We start from the raw sequence: 20,479 nt of genomic DNA on the forward strand, positions 1-20,479 counted from the left end.
AAGCAAAGCAGAAGATTATCGTTTAACTTCTCGTCGACGACGGTGTGATTAGTTCTGGAGCACAACCTCGGTGTGAGGCACGATCTGAAACCATTACAACCACCTCTCGCTCAAACCTAATCAGAGTGAAAGGCAGTATGCAGGTTTGCTATAGCCTTAAGAAAGCTCAGAGAACGTAAAGCTAGTAACCCAGAGAGGGACATGAACCAATGTCCTCCCGAAGGCGAATTCAGTGTCTTCACGATTGCCGCAACGTAGTTGGTGGCCCGATGCAGCGTTGTCCGTTTGTACTGGCCACAAATGGATTTGACTGGACAATAATGATAGTTCCTACGCGTATTTTTGATACTTTCTATTGGTGCAAAAATTTCTTTTCTTGTTTTATATGATATAGACAACATCTGTGGAGAAATTACGTCATTATTTTTCGAAGAGAAAATAGCTCTCTTTACACAGAGTCTGATATCTAATCTTACCTTCTAACTGTTTTAAACAATGTGTTCCCGTCTTAAACAAATGCCGCCACACACACTTACGTATGCAAGGCTGTCGTCTGGCGATGTAGATAGCACTTTCACAAATAAGGTGTATTACTGCTTGTAGCCTAAGCTTTTGCTGGCACCGGCTTGAGCTGAAGGAAGGAATATTAGAATTTAAGTCCTGTCGACAGTGGAGTCATTACGGGCAGAGGCTTGGGCGGCAGCGAAAGATCCGGCAGTCGACTTCTCCAGTATCCTTTAGGAGAGAGTAGGACTACTTTCAATGAAGAATTACGGCCGCCTCAGTCGTTAGTCAACATGTGCAATTCATTCGTTGTTCGTTGTGGTCTTCAGTCTTGAGACTGGTTTGATGCAGTTCTCAATGCTACTCTATCCTGTGCAAGCTTCTTCATCTCCCAGTACCTACTGCAACCTACATCTTTCTGAATCTGCTTAGTGTATTCATCTCTTGGTCTCCCTCTACGATTTTTACCGTCCACGTTGCCCTCCAGCACTAAATTGGTGATCCCTTGATGCCTCATAACATGTCCTACCAACCGATCCCCTCTTCTGGTCAAGTTGTGCCACAAACTCCTCTTCTCCACAATTCTATTCAGTACCTCCTCATTAGTTATGTGATCAACCCATCTAATCTTCAGCATTCTTCTGTAGCACCACATTTCGAAAGCTTCTATTCTCTTCTTATCCAAACTATTTACAGGGTGTTTCAAAAATGACCGGTATATTTGAAACGGCAATAAAAACTAAACGAGCAGCGATAGAAATACACCGTTTGTTGCAATATGCTTGGGACAACAGTACATTTTCAGGCAGACAAACATTCGAAATTACAGTAGTTACAATTTTCAACAACAGATGGCGCTGCGGTCTGGGAAACTCTATAGTACGATATTTTCCACATATCCACCATGCGTAGCATTAATATGGCGTAGTCTCTGAATGAAATTACCCGAAACCTTTGACAACGTGTCTGGCGGAATGGCTTCACATGCAGATGAGATGTACTGCTTCAGCTGTTCAATTGTTTCTGGATTCTGGCGGTACACCTGGTCTTTCAAGTGTCCCCACAGAAAGAAGTCACAGGGGTTCATGTCTGGCGAATAGGGAGGCCAATCCACGCCGTCTCCTGTATGTTTCGGATAGCCCAAAGCAATCACACGATCATCGAAATATTCATTCAGGAAATTAAAGACGTCGGCCGTGCGATGTGGCCGGGCACCATCTTGCATAAACCATGAGGTGTTCGCAGTGTCGTCTAAGGCAGTTTGTACCGCCACAAATTCACGAAGAATGTCCAGATAGCGTGATGCAGTAATCGTTTCGGATCTGAAAAACGGGCCAATGATTCCTTTGGAAGAAATGGCGGCCCAGACCAGTACTTTTTGAGGATGCAGGGACGATGGGACTGCAACATGGGGCTTTTCGGTTCCCCATATGCGCCAGTTCTGTTTATTGACGAAGCCGTCCAGGTAAAATTAAGCTTCGTCAGTAAACCAAATGCTGCCCACGTGCATATCGCCGTCATCAATCCTGTGCACTATATCGTTAGCGAATGTCTCTCGTGCAGCAATGGTAGCGGCGCTGAGGGGTTGCCGCGTTTGAATTTTGTATGGATAGAGGTGTAAACTCTGGCGCATGAGACGATACGTGGACGTTGGCGTCATTTGGACCGCAGCTGCAACACGGCGAACGGAAACCCGAGGCCGCTGTTGGATCACCTGCTGCACTAGCTGCGCGTTGCCCTCTGTGGTTGCCGTACGCGGTCGCCCTACCTTTCCAGCACGTTCATCCGTCACGTTCCCAGTCTGTTGAAATTTTTCAAACAGATCCTTTATTGTATCGCTTTTCGGTCCTTTGGTTACATTAAACCTCCGTTGAAAACTTCGTCTTGTTGCAACAACACTGTGTTCTAGGCGGTGGAATTCCAACACCAGAAAAATCCTCTGTTCTAAGGAATAAACCATGTTGTCTACAGCACACTTGCACGTTGTGAACAGCACACGCTTACAGCAGAAAGACGACGTACAGAATGGCGCACCCACAGACTGCGTTGTCTTCTATATCTTTCACATCACTTGCAGCGCCATCTGTTGTTGAAAATTGTAACTACTGTAATTTCGAAAGTTTGTCTGCCTGAAAATGTACTGTTGTCCCAAGCATATTGCGACAAATGGTGTATTTCTATCGCTGCTCGTTTAGTTTTTATTGCCGTTTCAAATATACCGGTCATTTAAAACACCCTGTATCATCCATGTTTCACTTCCATACATGGCTACACTCCATGCGAATACTTTCAGAAACGACTTCTTGACACTTACATCTATACTCGATGTTAACAAATTTCTCTTCTTCAGAAACGCTTTCCTTGCCATTGCCAGTCTACATTTTATATCCTCTCTACTTCGACCATCATCAGTTATTTTGCTCCCCAAATAGCAAAACTCCTTTACTACTTTAAGTGTCTCATTTCCTAATCTAATTCCCTCAGCATCACCCTACTTAATTCGACAACATTCCATTATCCTTGTTTTGCTTTTGTTGATGTTCATCTTATATCCTCCTTTCAAGACACTGCCCATTCCGTTCAACTGCTCTTCCAAGTCTTTTGCTGTCTCTGACAGAATTACAATGTCATCGGCGAACCTCAACGTTTTTATTTCTTCTCCATGTATTTTAATACCTACTCCGAACTTTTCTTTTGTTTCCTTTACTGCTTGCTCAATATACAGATTGAATAGCATCGGGGAGAGGCAACAACCCTGTCTCACTCCCTTCCCAACCACTGCTTCCCTTTCATGTCCTTCGACTCTTATAACTAACTGCCATCTGGTTTCTGTACAAATTGTAAATAGCCTTTCGCTCCCTGTATTTTACTCCTGCCACCTTCAGAATTTGAAAGAGAGTATTCCAGTCAACATTGTCAAAAGCTTTCTCTAAGTCTACAAATGCTAGAAACGTAGGTTTGCCTTTTCTTAATCTTTCTTCTAAGATAAGTCGTAGGGTCAGTATTGCCTCACGTGTTCCAACATTTCTACGGAATCCAAACTGATCTTCCCCGAGGTCGGCTTCTACCAGTTTTTCCATTCGTCTGCAAAGAATTCGCGTTAGCATTTTGCAGCTGTGGCGTATTAAACTGATAGTTTGGTAATTTTCACATCTGTCAACACCTGCTTCCTTTGGGATTGGAATTATTATATTCTTCTAGAAGTCTGAGGGAATTTCGCCTGTCTCATACATCTTGCTCACCAGATGGTACAATTTTGTCAGGACTGGCTCTCCCAAGGCTGTCAGCAGTTCTAATGGAATGTTGTCTACTCCCGGGGCCTTGTTTCGACTCACTTCTTTCAGTGCTCTGTCATACTGTTCACGCAGTATCATACCTCCCATTTCATCTTTTACGTACAGGCTGCACACAGCGCGAAGTTCCAATGACAGAAGCTCAAAGGAAGATTAATGGTAGAATTAAATTAAATCGCACTATTTGACTCACACAACTGAACAGGAAAGCAAATGACCTTCAGTCTTTCGCAAATACAAATCTATGACAATGTTCACATGATCATCACAAAATGTGAATTTTCAAAATGATTAACAAAGGAGGACAACTGTATGAAAATGCAGTTGTTCATATTAAATTGTTGATGGAAGGATCACTACCACAAAAAAAAGGAATTTGGTTACGAAAACGAATTAGTTTTATGGTTTTTTTTCTAGGCCGATCAACTTTTAGTAACGTATGACAGAGCGGAAATCTGGAAGTGTCTGAATTGAGAAGTTGTCACAGGACGATGGCGAGGTCTGCGTAGAATGAGTTACTTAGAAATTCTTGCATGCTCGCACGACCTTGTAGTCTTTAAGTCCAATCAACGAAGGAAAATCAAGGGAAAACATTTGTGTAGTCACCAAATTTTGTACAGTGTTTTGAAGAACTGCCATATATATTTTTTGTCTAAGACTAATAGTCTCCACATCGCAGGGGATGGAGAAATCGCAGATTATTAAAAATATTGTTTTAAGCCTACAAAATCTTTAAATGAAGTAGGTTGACAACAAATGTTAAACGTGTGTTCCATGTCTAAGTGCAGCTTGAGTGGTATGAAGGGCTAAATTGCGTTCCCGGGATGTAACGTCTTGGAGTAGGGGGGAGGGGGGCAGGGGCACGTGGGTGGTAGCTGTGCGAGAGAAGGTAGGTCACAAGATAGCGGTCACGCATTTTCCTCCTTCCTAGGTCTGCAAACGGAAGATCGAGCAGGTGATTCCCCGCTCTATTTTTCCCACTACGTCGCAGGAAGAAACCCAGCGCGTTTCACAAAATTGTACCGACCCTGCACAGCACACCTCCATGAATCTGAGCATCAACTAATAAAGTCATCAGAAGATCAAAACAAACTGCAAAACGATTTAGAAAAGATATCTGAATGGTGCGAAAAGTGGCAGTTGACCCTAAATAACGAAATGTGTGAGGCCATCCACATGAGTGCTAAAAGGAACTCGTTAAACTTCGGTTACACGATAAATCAGTCTAATCTAAAAGCCGTAAATTCAACTAAATACCTAGGTATTACAATTACGAACAACTTAAATTGGAAGGAACACACAGAAAATGTTGTGGGGGAGGCTAATCAAAGACTGCGTTTTATTGCCAGGACACTTAGAAAATGTAACAGACCTACTAAGGAGACCGCCTACACTACGCTTGTCCGTCCTCTTTTAGAATACTGCTGCGCGGTGTGGGATCCTTACCAGATATGACTGACAGAGTACATCGAAAAAGTTCAAAGAAATGCAGCACGTTTTGTATTATCGCGAAATATGGGAGAGAGTGTCACAGAAATGATACAGGATTTGGGCTGGACATCATTAAAAGACAGGCGTTTTTCGTTGTGACGGGATCTTCTCACGAAATTCCAATCACTAACTTTCTCATCCGAATGCGAAAATATTTTGTTAACACCGACCTACATAGGGAGGGACGATCACCACGATAAAATAAGGGGAATCAGAGATCGTACTGAAAGATATGGGTGTTCATTCTTCCCCGCGCTATACGAGATTGGAATAATGGAGAATTGTGAAGTTGGTTCGATGAACCCTCTGCCACTCACTTGAATGTGATTTGCAGAGTATCCATGTAGATGTAAAGCTATATGTAGGAAGTACTAATGACGCAAAATGGAAAGAGTACGGCAACTTGAAAAAGAGGGGTTCAAATGGCTCTGAGCGCTATGGGACTTAACTTCTGAGGTCATCAGTCCCCTAGAACTTAGAACTACTTAAACCTAACTAACCTAAGGACATCACACACATCCATGCCCGAGGCAGGATTCGAACCTGCGACCATAGCGGTCGCGCGGTTCCAGACTGTAGCGCCTAGAACCGCTCGGCCACTTCGGCCGGCTGCAAAAGAAAGGGTGGGAGAGAGTGTGAGATATATACGTCCATATGACAAATCCCTTCCATTGAAAATTTCTCTTCTCCATACCTTCTCTGTGTTATCACAGATGACGTGGCACTGATCTCATTTGTACTTTTAAAGATTGCAGTACACGCGCTGTATCTATTGGCTTACACCGCCCTGAGTGGAATGCAGAAGTTCTAATTAATGTTCGCCAGTCTGCAGTCATCTATAGTTGTCCCCTGTGCAGAAACCAGCGCGTAGGTGGTGGATCCGTTTCTTGAGGCTGCAATAAACTCTTAGCGAAGATCCGATATTTTAGAAACAAATTTCCACTCGCTTTTTATTAGCAGAACACGAGAAACTGCACTATTACATTCCAGTTTAGAGCCACAAATAATTTCCATTCCTCTATAAATTAATGAAATGCGTATTTCCGTAATTAGGCCTACTATCACACTGTTCACAACTGCATGTCCAAATAAGCAGAGTTTGCTAATAAAATCGTAACTGACACCTACTGCGGCAGACAAAAAATGGTTCAAATGGCTCTGAGCACTATGGGACTCAACTGCTGAGGTCATTAGTCCCCTAGAACTTAGAACTAGTTAAACCTAACTAACCTAAGGACATCACAAACATCCATGCCCGAGGCAGGATTCGAACCTGCGACCGTAGCGGTCTTGCGGTTCCAGACTGCAGCGCCTTTAACCGCACGGCCACTTCGGCCGGCTGCGGCAGACAAAGTGTCTGTCCTCCGACACTGCCCAACCAGCTCTCACATTTACAAACTGCACATTGCTAATTAAGTCTTAACTGATACCGGCTGTGGCAGACAACATGTCTATCCTCCGCGACTGCCGAACCAGCTCTGATCTTACAGCCAACCACTTCGCCCGCCATCCAAGTTAGGTGCGATAAGAAGATCACCGAAATGCTTCGTCTGCCCTTTCGTGTAGCCGTTGTTTATTATTGTGCTAGTTATTAATGCTTGTGAAATAATGGAATGGTAGCACGCTATTGAGAGCTGCTTTAATATGAAATGCAAGTAAATACGCTCTTTAGTTTTTTTTTATATTAATAACAAGATTATCATTTTGGCGCGCAACTTCCGAATGCAGCAGCCAATCATGGAGAATGACTACAATTTAGGCGATCTTTCTCACGACACCCAAACCGAACAAACCATCTGTCATCGGTACCTCACTCCATAATTACGTCATCTTGCCACTGCTGCCTCCTCAGCAGCTGTAAGGAGAGCTTCTTGTAGCCAAATATGATGGCTGTAAACCAAGAGATTTTACAAGAGCATAAAGATATCTTGTGAAATGGTTACAGGGTAAAAACAAACTGTAAGTAATGTGTGAGTAACTATGAGTAATGCAGTGAATGAATTGTCCTTCTAAGGACTGAAGTGAAGCCAGTGAAACCACCATTGTACAGGTTTACTTGCAGGAAATAGAATGCATACATATGTTGAAATAGAGGAATTCATGAAAAAAGGAATGCTTAGGAATGAAATTAACAGCAAATGCAAACATGTAATACCACAATGAGCAAGTGAGACAAGCTAAAATAATGAAAGAGACTATCATAGGATAAATCAACACAGCTTACAAAGATATTAAGTGTAACACTAGAGAAAAAGTAAAAGTTTTTGTCTAAGAGGTGTGGTAATGGTGACTAATTTGGAAAGACACATGTTACCACAGCATCAAGCCAATAGTATATTTCAGCATTCATGCTCTTGAGCAAGGAGTGTCTCTAACCTTTCATATAAACATTCTGGCATATTTCACATAATGAGCTGTTCAACATATTCATCATTGCAGTTGCAGTAGAGCTTTTGTAACTTTTGTGTATGTATCTCTTCCCATCAGGAAGTATCACTGCACAATACCAGGAGCTAGAGACACGTGTTACAATGGCATCGTGTAATTTCCTCCAGAGGTTTTTCATTTAGCAACTGCACAGTGTGCTGCATGCTATCTATGGTTATCCAGTTAATTTTAGCACATCAGCACATTACAGTTTGTTCATTCTTTGGAAGACCACTTGATCTTCATTTCAGTCTATTCATATGTTTGGTAGTACCTTAGAGGAGGTATAATGTTAAGCAGTAACTCAGGACTCTATTGTTGTCTTTCCATTTATTTCAGTTTTGTGATACCTGTTTCTGTTACATTTTTTGGTGATTCTAAAGCCAGTGCCTTAAAAGTAAGTGAATAAGATTTCACATAAGCTGCTACAAGGGAGGATTCATTGTTAGCTGCTCCAAGCACAAGATGTGTTTGGTTGGTGCACAATTTTCGCTATTTTGACTGACTGTGAGGTAAATTGACGCTGCAGTGTTCATATTTGGCATGCCACCATAGAAGGTTTCACCGAATCAACTAAGTAAAACATCTGTACAATTAATGCATTTGTTTACATACTAACTTCAAACAAAGTTTTGCATCACCACGGTTCCTAGAACTCCTGAAGACAGATGTTGACTGTGGATATTATATCACAGACATAGTCCCTTTGACTGTTCAGAGAATTCACTAAACCCACTCAAAGATGTAAACAACCATGCACGAGCAGCGCCTATTAGACGGAGGGCGTCCGACAGCTGATCAGTTCCAGTCATTCTATCAGGAAGGATGTACACGGCTCATGTAGTCTGTAGTTCAACCATGCCTAGACGGTCTGCACGGCAGTTTGACTGCGTCCACATTGTTACTTTGTGCCAGGAAGGGCTCTCAACAAGGGAAGTGTCCAAGCAATGTTGTTCGGACATGTAGGAGATGCAGAAAGACAGGAACTATCAATGACATGCCTCGCTCAGTCCGCCCATTTGCTACTATTGCAGTGGATGACTGCTACCTACGGATTATGGCTCAGAGGAACCCTGACAGCAATACCACCATGTTGAATAATGATTTTTGTGCAGCCACAGGATGTCGTGTTACGAATCAAACTGTGCGCAATAACTGGCATGATGTGCAATTTCACTCCCGATGTCCTTGGCGAGATCCATATTTGTAACCACAACACCATGCAGCATGGTACAGATGGGTGCAACGACATGCCGAATGGACCGCTCAGGATTGGCATCATGTTCTCTTCATCGATAAGTGTCGCACATGGCTTCAACCACACAATCATCGGAGACGTGTTTGGATGCAACCTGGTCAGGCTGAACTCCTTAGACACACTGTCCAATGAGTGCAGTAAGGTGGAGGTTCCCTGCTGTTTTGGGGTGGCATTATGTGGGACCAATGTATGCTACTGGTGGTCATGGGAGGCGTCATAACGGCTGTACGATATGTGAATGCCATCTCCGACTGATAGTGCAACCATATCGGAAGCATATTGGTGAGGCATTCATCTTCATTGACAACAATTCACGCCCCCATCATTCACATCTTGTGAATGACTTCCTTCAGGAAAAAGACATTGCTGGACTAGAGTGGCCAACATATTCTCCAGACATGATCCCTATCGAACATGCCTGGGACAGATTGAAAAGGGCTGTTTATGGACGATGTGACCCACCAACCACTCTGAGGGATCTACACTGAATCGCCATTGAGGAATGGGACAATCTGGACTTATAGTGCCTTGATGAACTTGTGGATAGTAAGCCATGATGAATAACAGGCATGCATATTACTGGGTATTAGAAGTACCGGTGTGTACAGCAATCTGGACCACCATCTCTGAAAGTTTTGCAGCACGGTGGTACAAAATGCAATGTGTGGTTTTCATGAGCAATAAAAAAGGCAGTAATTATGTTTGTGTTGATCTCTATTCCAATTTTTTGTACGGGTTCTGGAGCTCCTGGAACTGAGGTGATGCAAAACTTTTTTGACGTGTGTATAAAACCTGACTTTACCAATCTTCCTTTGTGTGAGACAGTGTATGGCAGATTACTATGCCAATTTGACATTCTACATTCTGGCATATTACTCTTCAAGTCACTTCTGCATAATATTTCATTGACAGCTCTCTTTTTTAAAATTTTGGCAACAGCTGGCCTACCCTTGAGTTTTCTTTTGTTACGTGTATACAATACAAGTGGAGACGTAGAATCATAAGCGGATTTACCAAAGTCTTTATTAGCAATTTCAAACATATGGTACGTACGATAGGCAATTACATCTCTATCATTAAAACTTTCAAGTCCAGGTACACTAGACACTCCACTACCATCTCTCACTATGGCAATGGTGAACCATCCATTTCCATGTGAGAATGTGTTGTTTATATCCAAGCTAAAATTAAGTGAACATCCAAGAAATATACAAGGTTCATCAAGGAGGGCGTGGGCTGCAACACTCTTGACTGGAATGCGGTTCTTCTTGTCTCCTGATGTTGTAGTTAGTTCTATGTTTTCTATATTTTTGTAAGCCATTGTTGTGCACATAACTTAGTGCATAGTAAATTGGCAAATGTGATTTACATACTGTAGCACATACCAGCTACTGTAGAATGGGTTGTAGTGGGACATGTGGGGTGAAGTGGGATGTTATGTTTTCTCTGGTATTTTGTTGGTGCTGACATTGAGTGGCTGCCTCTAAAAGCGATCTCTTTACTTAATTGCATTCATCAAAGTTTAACAAAGCAGATACATAGTGTTTGAAGCTTATTTTGCTGGTAAGCGCTTCAGAGATTGTTTTTTTCTGTTGTGCCATAAATGGTTAAATTATAAAATATCCTTACAAACCTCTTCCAGTGCTCAGAAGAATATTAATGTAATGCTCAGCTTAACCTATAGTCTCAGAACTAGTATTGAGGTTATGTTTTATCCAAATTGTCGTGATGTTATTGTCATTAATGTACTCAAGAGACTAAATAGTTTAAATAATTGCCATTTTCAGGGGTGAAGTGGGACATGGAGCAAAACTATAAAAAAGCTGTAGGGAGTGGTGGACTCTTTAAATATGATGAAAATGCGATGCAAAATGCTATTGCAGAGTACAGGAGAAGTAGCAGAAGCTTAAGGATCATAGCTGGAATATGGTGTTCCAAAAACTACAAGTTGGCAAATAGGGCAAATGAAAAATTTAAGAAGAAACATGGAGGTCAACAAGTTTTAAGTGAGGAGCACGAAAATTTAATAGTGGCAGGAATTTTAACCTGTGCAGAATGGGGGTTTCCTCTTCAAAGTGATGATGTTAAGGACATAATAAAAACTTTTCTTGATCGACTTGGAAACCATATGAAAAAATTCAAAGACAATAGACCTGGGAGAGATTGGATTCAGAATTTCTTTCGTCGACGTCCTAACCTCACATTTCGTCTTTCAGAAAATATGAAAACCTCAAGAGCTGCTGTTAATGAAGACTGCCTTACTGGATATGTCAAAAACTTGGAAGCTAATTTGAAAGACATTCCTCCAGAAAGGATTCTAAACCATGATGAAACAAATTTCACAGATGATCCTGGATCTTCCAGGGTTATTGTAAGAAGAGGATGTCAACATACAGAAAGAGTTAATGTCCATAGCAAACAGTCAACCAATGTGATGTTTACTGTTTCTGCTAATGGAGAAATGCTCCCCCCTGTTATTGTGTACAAGACTTTGGGCACAAGTCTCTATCCAACTTGGGCAGAAGGTGGTGTTGAAGGGTCACGTTATGCAGTAAGCAAATCTGGTTGGTTTGATATGCCATTATTTAAAGAATGGTTTGTCAAAATAGCTCTGCCATATCTGAGAAGGTTTGATGGAAGAAAAGCTGTCATAGGGGGCAATCTTCCAAGTCGTCTCTCTCAGGAAGTGATAGGATTGTGTCATGATCATAACATTGCCTTTATAATGCTGCCTCCAAATTCTATACATCTAACACAGCCCTAGGATGTTGCAGTATTCAGACCAATTAAAGCAGCATGGAGAGCTGTTTTGCTGAACTGGAAGAAACTGTACAAGGGCGTCTGCCTAAAGTCCAGTTTCCAAAAAAACTGAAGGAAGCACTGGGAAGGTTGATAACATGCAGAGGAACATCATCTATGGCTTTAGAGCATGTGGTATAATACCATTAGATCCTGAAAAAGTGCTGCAGAAGATTCCGAGGAGAGTTCAGCATTCTGAGTCTGAAAAAGTTTGGACAGATGTTCTCACTGAAAAGTTTGTCATAGCCAGATCTAGTGATTCCACAAGAAGCAGAGGTAGAAAACTAAATGTTCATCCAGGTATGAGCATTTCTCGTGCAGATTTTGTCATGAATGTTTTCACAACTTCTGCCAACCATAATAGTGTCTGCAAACTCCAGATGTCCATTGGTACCCAACAAGAATTCAAATTCCTAGAGGTAAGAAGAGAAGTAGGGAAATTAAACCTAAATTTACACTGTCAACAAGAGAACAACTCAGAGACTTCATTGTGGTGAAATCCATCACAGAGCAAGGCCACCAAACAAAATTCTATGTGGGAGAAATCATTGGCATACCGAAGGATAAGACAATTGAAATAAAGTTTCTGAGGAGAAAAGTATGGGGGAAAAGTGACCATATTCCATTTCCCTCACACTGATATTGTTTGGAAAATTGACATGTGTCAAGACGTCAGAAGAGGAAGATTTATCTTCCCAACACCGTCCAAGATTGTTGACATTGCAAAAGTCCGATGAGAGAAAATTAGCGATGAACAGTGTACAAAGCTGCATATAGATTTGTAAGACAATTATTACCATGTTATAGTGCATTAAAATAGTCTTATTTTCAGAAAAAGTTCCTGAATTTAAAATAAAAGTTTTTCTCTACAAAACTTTTTTGTATGGTAGCGTATAACAAAAAGAATTTCTGCTTACCATACTCATTTGTGTTATTTCCCTGTCCTGCTTCACTGCCATAGTGAACTTGAGGGTATTTTGAACACAAATAAATTTCTGTTCCACTTCACCCAATCTTAAACAGTCCCTCTAGCTAATGAACCCAAACCTAGTGTAAAACATTGTTAGAAGATTATATATTTAAAGTTTCATAAAGTTTGGAAACAAAATTGGTAGGTAAATTTACTAAAAACCTGAAAATCTGTCCCACTTCACCCCATTCTATGGTAACATATCACATTACATCTAGTATTCCCTTTTCAACAGGAGTGTATATTATCTACATTTATCATAAATTAATGCTATTTCCACGATTGTTAGCTACTATAAACTCAAAAAGTAAGTAGTAATTTTTACCACAGGTTTCTTTATTGTCTTAATAGAAATAACATTTTGTGCTCTAATTGCTCAGTTCTTAGAGGGAATTACTAACATTTTGAGTCCAATATATTGAAAGATAATCAGCTGGCCTAGTTTAAAGTTATTTATTAACTGCCCTCTAAAACACTGCATCAGCCACATACAGCACCAGTGCAAATGCTGTTCTCAAACACAGGATGAGTTAGTTGACAGCAATAAACAGCTGTAAATCGCCCTGACCATTGTCAGATGACTGGGAACTGCTATGAATTGATATGTTGGGAGAGCTCCCAAGAGTCACGTACCAGAGGTTCCACTCTCTTCTGTTGGTCCTGTCTCCTCTGCAGGAAGTACAGTATTTGTCATTATTTGTCCAGTTGACTGCCTGTGACAGGTCTAGGCATTCAGTACAGGGTAGATAGCAACCAGGAGGACTCAGGATGTTATACCAGTCCTCCTAACTGACAAGACCGAGGTGCTGTCTTCTGCTGAAATTGAAACTGTGCTGGTGGGACTCACTTCACCTGTTGTGAAACCTGCTGTGGCCTGTGTGAAGAGGAGGCAAACAAAAAAGGGTAGGGGCCTATTAATCACTGGCAGTTCAAATTTACGGTGAACAATGGTACATCTTAGGAAAATGGCACCAAGGGACAGGAAGGAAGATCAGGTGCACTCTGCATGTATGCCTGGGGGCCTTATTCAACATGTTGATGAGGCTATTCCTGCAGCCCTTGAGGAAACAGGATACATCCAGCTTGAGATTGTAGTGCACAGTGGAACAAATGACATCTCTCATCTGGGCTACAAGTTCATACATGGATCATTCCAGTGATGGGCACAGAAGGTTGAAAAGGCCAGCCTCGTGCATGGAATTTCAATGGATCTCACGATTTGCAGCATTGTCACCAGCACCGATTGTGGCTCCCTGGTTCTGAGTTGAGTGGAAGGATTGAACCAGAGACACTGGAGGTTCTGTGAACAAATAGGCTACGATTTCCTGGCATTGTGTCAGAGGGTTGAGAACTGTAGGATCCCCTAAATGGGTCAGGTGTGCAGTGTACATCAGAGGCTACTATGTATGTAATTGATGGTATGAGGTGCACACAATGGTTTTTTAGATTGGGCTAAACTTCATCAACTCCAGATAATGACAGCTGTAGGGAATCAAGAAGCATTAGTGTGAAATTCAAAGACATGCCCCACATGGTTGAGAGTAATAAAATTTTATTAATTAACTGCTGAAGGCCTTCTGAAAAGCAGTGAAGTTCACGTAATACTGGGTACAGGAAGTTGGTTAAAACCTAAATAGCAATGGGGTTTTTGGGGCAAATTTAAGTGTATAACAACAGGACAGACTAATGGGAATGTAGGTGGTGTATTTGTCACAGTAGACAAGAAGCTCAAATACAGCAGATAGAAACTAATGCTGCATAATAGATTTTGTGGGCAAGACTCAGTATCAGAGGTGGGCATAAAATTATAACTGGATCTTTCTATCAACAAGCAGACTCACTTCTTGATGTAACTGAAAATTTTAGAGAAAACCTCAGTCCACTTTTCTGTAAATTCCCCCATCATACTGGAATCTTCAGTGGAGATTTTAATCATTCAGAGTTATTTAGTGGTGAGTTGACAAGACATCCTGCGGATGCCTTCTCTGAAAAGTTCATATAACTGGGAGTTCAGAACCCCACCCCTGATGGAAATATACCAGATGTAATGGCAACAAACAGTCCTGACCTCCTTAAGGATCTCCACACCAAAACTACTATCAGTGACCATGGCAAGGTTTGGTATCAATGATTACCAAAGTACAAAGGACAACTAAACTAAGCAGAAAGCTATATATGTCCAGTAAACTAGATAAAAAAGCGGTAGTGTCATATCTCAATGAGGAACTTGAAACTTTAAGCACAGGAACTTGAGGATATAGAGGAAATATAACTCAGGTTTAAAAGGAGAGTTGTCCAGGCACTGGATAGATATGTACCCAGTAGAACAGTTCATAATGGGATGGAGCCTCCATTATATACACTTGCTGTAAAGAAACTTCTGAAGAAATAGAGGCTACTGTATAATAGGTGTAAAACAAAACATGAGTCTATAGATAGAGAGATGCTGAATGGAATACATTTGGCTGTCAAGAGAGCAGTGCATGAGGCCCTCAATGACTACCTTAGCAGAATAATGTCAAATGATCTTTCACAAAAATCAAAGAAATTTTGGTTGTATGTAAAGGCTGTTAATCACATCAGAGTTAGTGTCCAGTCATTCAGGGATGAGACACAAACTGAAACTCAAGCTAGCAAAGCAAAAGCAGAAATGCTTAACTCAGTTATCAAGTGTTCTTTTACAAAGGAAAATTGAGGAGAATTGTCTCAATTTGAGAAACAGCTGGAATCGTTAAAATTGAACAAAGCTCCAGGGCTCAATGGAACTCTTGTCAGATTCTACACTGAATTTGTGGCTGAATTAGCCCTATTTTAACTATAATCTATCACAGATCCTGTGAGCAAAGAACTTTGCCCAGTAGTTGGAAAAAAGCACAGGTCACATCCGTTTACAAGAAGGGTAATACAAGTGATTCAGAAAACTTAGAACATATTCTGAGCTCAAATATAATCACACAATTTGGAAAAATGACCTCCTCTATGCCAACCAGTAACAATTCCAAAAACATCGATAATTTGAAATCCAGCTTGCACTATTCTCACACGACATACTGAAAGTTTTGGATCAAGGCAATCAGTTAAACACAGTATTCCGTGATCTACAAAAAACCATTTAACTGAGTACCACATGTATGCTTATTACCGAAAGTATAGTTTTATGAGGTATCAAATGAAATTTGTGACTAGATTGAGAATATTTTGGTAAGGAGGATACAGCATATTATCTCTGATGGAGGCTCATTACAAACATAGAAGTAACTTTGAGTGTATTCCAGGGAAGTGTGTTGGCATCCTCACTTTTCATGCTGTACATTAATGATCTTATGGACAACATTATTTTGCAGATAACACAGTTATCTATAGTGAAGTACAGTCTGAAATAAGATATATTTATATTCACTTGTATCATGATAAGATTTCAAAATGGTGCCAATTTTGGCAATTTGCTTTAAAATGTTCAGAAAAGTAAAATTGTGCACTTCACAAAATGATAAACTATAGTATGCTATGACTACAATATCAATGAGTCACAGCTGAAATCAATCAACTCATATAAACACCTGGGTGTAACACTTCGTTCCAATTTGAAATAGAATGATCACATAGTCTCAATCATGGGTAAAACAGGTGTTAGACTTCAGTTCATTGACAGAATACTGGGGAAATGCAGTCAGTCTACAAAGGAGATTGCTGGCAGGTCACTCATTTGATCCATTTGATCCACCCTAGAATATTGCTCAAGTGTGTGGGACACATACCAAACAGGACAACAGGGGATATTGAAAATATAGAGAGAGAGGTAGCATGAATGGTCGCAAGTTTGTTTGGTCAATTGGAGAGAGTCACAGAGATGCTGAAGAAACAGAATTGGCAGTCTATTGAAGATAAACATAAACTATCCCACGAAAACCTGCTTACAAAGTTTCAAGAACTGGCTTTAAATCATGGCTGTAGGACTCTATACAACCCTCTACAGCTCACTTGCATGCAGATTGTGAGGACATGATTAGATTAATTACAGCATGCATGGAGGTATTTAAACTGTCACTCTTCCTGTGCTCATACATGAATGGAATGGGAAAAACCTTAATAACTGGTGCAATGGTACATACCCTCTGCCATACACTTCAGTAGTTTGCAGAACATACATGTAGATGTAGATATTGATGTAGTCATTGATGTCGACTCACAAATGCCTATTCCTTTGACAGTGTGTGTCATGTTCAAAGAGTAAGAAATGGTGTGAGGAGGAGTATGGCATTTGACCAGATTATTGTAAAGTTTGGGAGAGCACTGAAAAGGTAGTTTGATATTTTTTTAGAAAAAGTAGTATGGTGGGGTTCATTAAAGGGCATAATTTTGGTCAACCATTATCTTGATGTAGAAGTTGTCTATTGTAATCCTGGCAAGAGTACTCCCGAGTGTCTCGAAGTACAAACCATTGGTTTTTAGGGAGTCAGTAGGATGAAGACTGGGAGAGACATCATGAAAAATCCACTTCAAACTGAGTTGGTGGGATATCATGAGAAAAGAAGGCATTGTATATTTAGATAATGTACCAGCTTTTGAAGGTAAATGTTTTTCAACAATTACAGGATTATAGAAGAGGGATCATCAGAAGAGTGACAAATGTCCAAGTGTTGATATTGCTATTTGCTTGTTGTTGGTTCCAAGATACACTCCTGGAAATTGAAATAAGAACACCGTGAATCCATTGTCCCAGGAAGCGGAAACTTTATTGACACATTCCTGCGGTCAGATACATCACATGATCACACTGACAGAACCACAGGCACATAGACACAGGCAACAGAGCATGCACAATGTCGGCACTATTACAGTGTATATCCACCTTTCGCAGCAATGCAGGCTGCTATTCTCCCATGGAGACGATCGTAGAGATGCTGGATGTAGTCCTGTGGAACGGCTTGCCATGCCATTTCCACCTGGCGCCTCAGTTGGACCAGCGTTCGTGCTGGACGTGCAGACCGCGTGAGACGACGCTTCATCCAGTCCCAAACATGCTCAATGGGGGACAGATCCGGAGATCTTGCTGGCCAGGGTAGTTGACTTACACCTTCTAGAGCACGTTGGGTGGCACGGGATACATGCGGACGTGCATCGTCCTGTTGGAACAAGAAGCTCCCTTGCCGGTCTAGGAATGGTAGAACGATGGGTTCGATGACGGTTTGGATGCACCGTGCACTATTCAGTGTCCCCTCAGCGATCACCAGTGGTGTACGGCCAGTGTAGGAGATCGCTCCCCACACCATGATGCCGGGTGTTGGCCCTGTGTGCCTCGGTCGTATGCAGTCCTGATTGTGGCGCTCACCTGCACGGCGCCAAACACGCATACGACCATCATTGGCACCAAGGCAGAAGCGACTCTCATCGCTGAAGACGACACGTCTCCATTCGTCCCTCCATTCACGCCCGTCGCGACACCACTGGAGGCGGGCTGCACGATGTTGGGGCGTGAGCGGAAGACGGCCTAACTGTGTGCGGGACCGTAGCCCAGCTTCATGGAGACGGTTGCGAATGGTCCTCGCCGATACCCCAGGGGTAACAGTGTCCCTAATTTGCTGGGAAGTGGCGGTGCGGTCCCCTACGGCACTGCGTAGGATCCTACGGTCTTGGCGTGCATCCGTGCGTCGCTGCGGTCCGGTCCCAGGTCGACGGGCACGTGCACCTTCCGACGACCACTGGCGACAATATCGATGTACTGTGGAGACCTCACGCCCCACGTGTTGAGTAATTCGGCGGTACGTCCACCCGGCCTCCCGCATGCCCACTATACGCCCTCGCTCAAAGTCCGTCAACTGCACATACGTTTCACGTCCACGCTGTCGCGGCATGCTACCAGTGTTAAGGACTGCGATGGAGCTCCGTATGTCACGGCAAACTGGCTGACACTGACGGCGGCGGTGCACAAATGCTGTGCAGCTAGCGCCATTCGACGGACAACACCGCGGTTCCTGGTGTGTCCGCTGTGCCGTGCGTGTGATCATTGCTTGTACAGCCCTCTCGCAGTGTCCGGAGCAAGTATGGTGGGTCTGACACACCGGTGTCAATGTGTTCTTTTTTCCATTTCCAGGAGTGTATATCAAAGTATGGAATTAGCCATCAGTGAGACACAGAATGGTAACATGTGATATATGTAAAAGAAAAAGATAAGATGAATCTAATATCTCTTATAAAAGGAGCAGCTTTGCAAGACTGATATAACTTTCAAGAAATTTGTTCTTTCCCAAATGCATATGTAATTTATCTTGCAAGTGACAACTAATTTCATAAAATATTATTTCTGTTACAGCTTATGTACTATGTGGCTGCCCCCATAAAAAAGACAGGATAAAGTACGCTGGATATTACAATGCAAATAAGAGGACTGTTACTGTAGAAACTCCCAGATCTGGAATACAGCGAAACAGTAAGAGGTTTACACCAAAGAATGGTAGAAGAAAGAGAATCCCTTCACAAGATGAATCTTGTGCTGGAACGGACAGAACAGAAAGATGTATAAGGTAAAATTACTTATATTCATGATTGTACTTAAAGAGAGTTTTCTGTCAAGGTTGTGCCTGGAAAGTGTTATAACTCATGTAAGTCATATGTATGATGTGATTAATATCAGAGCAGATGAATGTTTTTCATGGACACAGATGTTAGATGAGATATCCTACACAAGTGACAAGTTATTAGGTCATAACCACAGCCAAGTCATAAAAACCTATGAAGTTTTTCAATAATGATTATGAAGTACGCTCTTAGAAACTAGTGTACCTTTTACTGTTTAACACAGCAAGGAATCAGTATGGCTCCCAAATGAATTTGATGTGGAGTCCACACCATGAAAAATCACAAATCCCTAGCACCAGGGCAGAGAAGGGTGGCTACATATTACTGGAGAGTTGTCTCTAATTCAGTTGATCTGCATTGTAAGTCTTTCACCACCACTTATTTTCTGACACCAGCAGCTCTTCTCTGTAGTGCCTACTCATTAGTATTAATCTAATATTACTGGTTCCCCATAAAATACCTGAACACAAATTTGGTTTATCTTCCCTGTAGTTTGTTAACAAAGGCAGATAATTGTAGGACTTGGTGAAAAGCCCAGGGTCTTGGCTTATTTCTACAAAATTATTTCTCACAATTATTGATACCTCAATGTAACTACACTACTGGCCATTAAAATTGCCACACCATGAAGATGATGTGCTACAGACACAAAATTTAACCGACAGGAAGAAGATGCTGTGATATGCAAATGATTAGCTTTTCAGAGCATTCACACAAGGTTGGCACCGGTGGCAGCACCTACAATGTGCTGACATGAGGAAAGTTTCCAACTGATTTCTCATACACAAACAGCAGTTGACCGGCATTGCATGGTGAAACATTGTTGTGATGCCTCGAGTAAGGAGGAGAAATGTGTACCATCACGTTTCTGGCTTTGATAAAGGTCGGATTGTAGCCTATCGCAATTGCGGTTTATCGTATCGCGAGATTGCTGCTTGCGTTGGTCAAGATCCAATGACTGTTAGCAGAATATGGAATCAGTGGGTTCAGGAGGGTAATATGGAATGCCTTGCTGGATCCCAACGGCCTTGTATCACTAGCAGTTGAGGTGACAGGCATCTTATCCACATGGCTCTAACGGACCGTGCAGCCACGTCTCGATCCCTGAGTCAACAGATGGGGATGTGTGCAAGACAACAACCATCTACATGAACAGTT

General features: G+C 41.8%; 1 protein-coding gene across 1 annotated transcript in view; it reads left to right on the top strand.

Moving 5' to 3' along the window:
* The window catches only part of LOC124710804 (protein unc-13 homolog 4B-like), a 145,083-nt gene that overhangs the window by 62,870 nt on the left and 61,734 nt on the right, over positions 1-20,479 (top strand). The window contains exon 3 of the mRNA XM_047240954.1: positions 19,056-19,266. Coding sequence (XP_047096910.1) covers positions 19,056-19,266 — 211 coding nt within the window. The remainder of the gene's footprint in view (positions 1-19,055; positions 19,267-20,479) is intronic.

This window comes from Schistocerca piceifrons, chromosome 1 (genome assembly GCF_021461385.2).
Source record: "Schistocerca piceifrons isolate TAMUIC-IGC-003096 chromosome 1, iqSchPice1.1, whole genome shotgun sequence".
NCBI lineage: Eukaryota > Metazoa > Arthropoda > Insecta > Orthoptera > Acrididae > Schistocerca > Schistocerca piceifrons.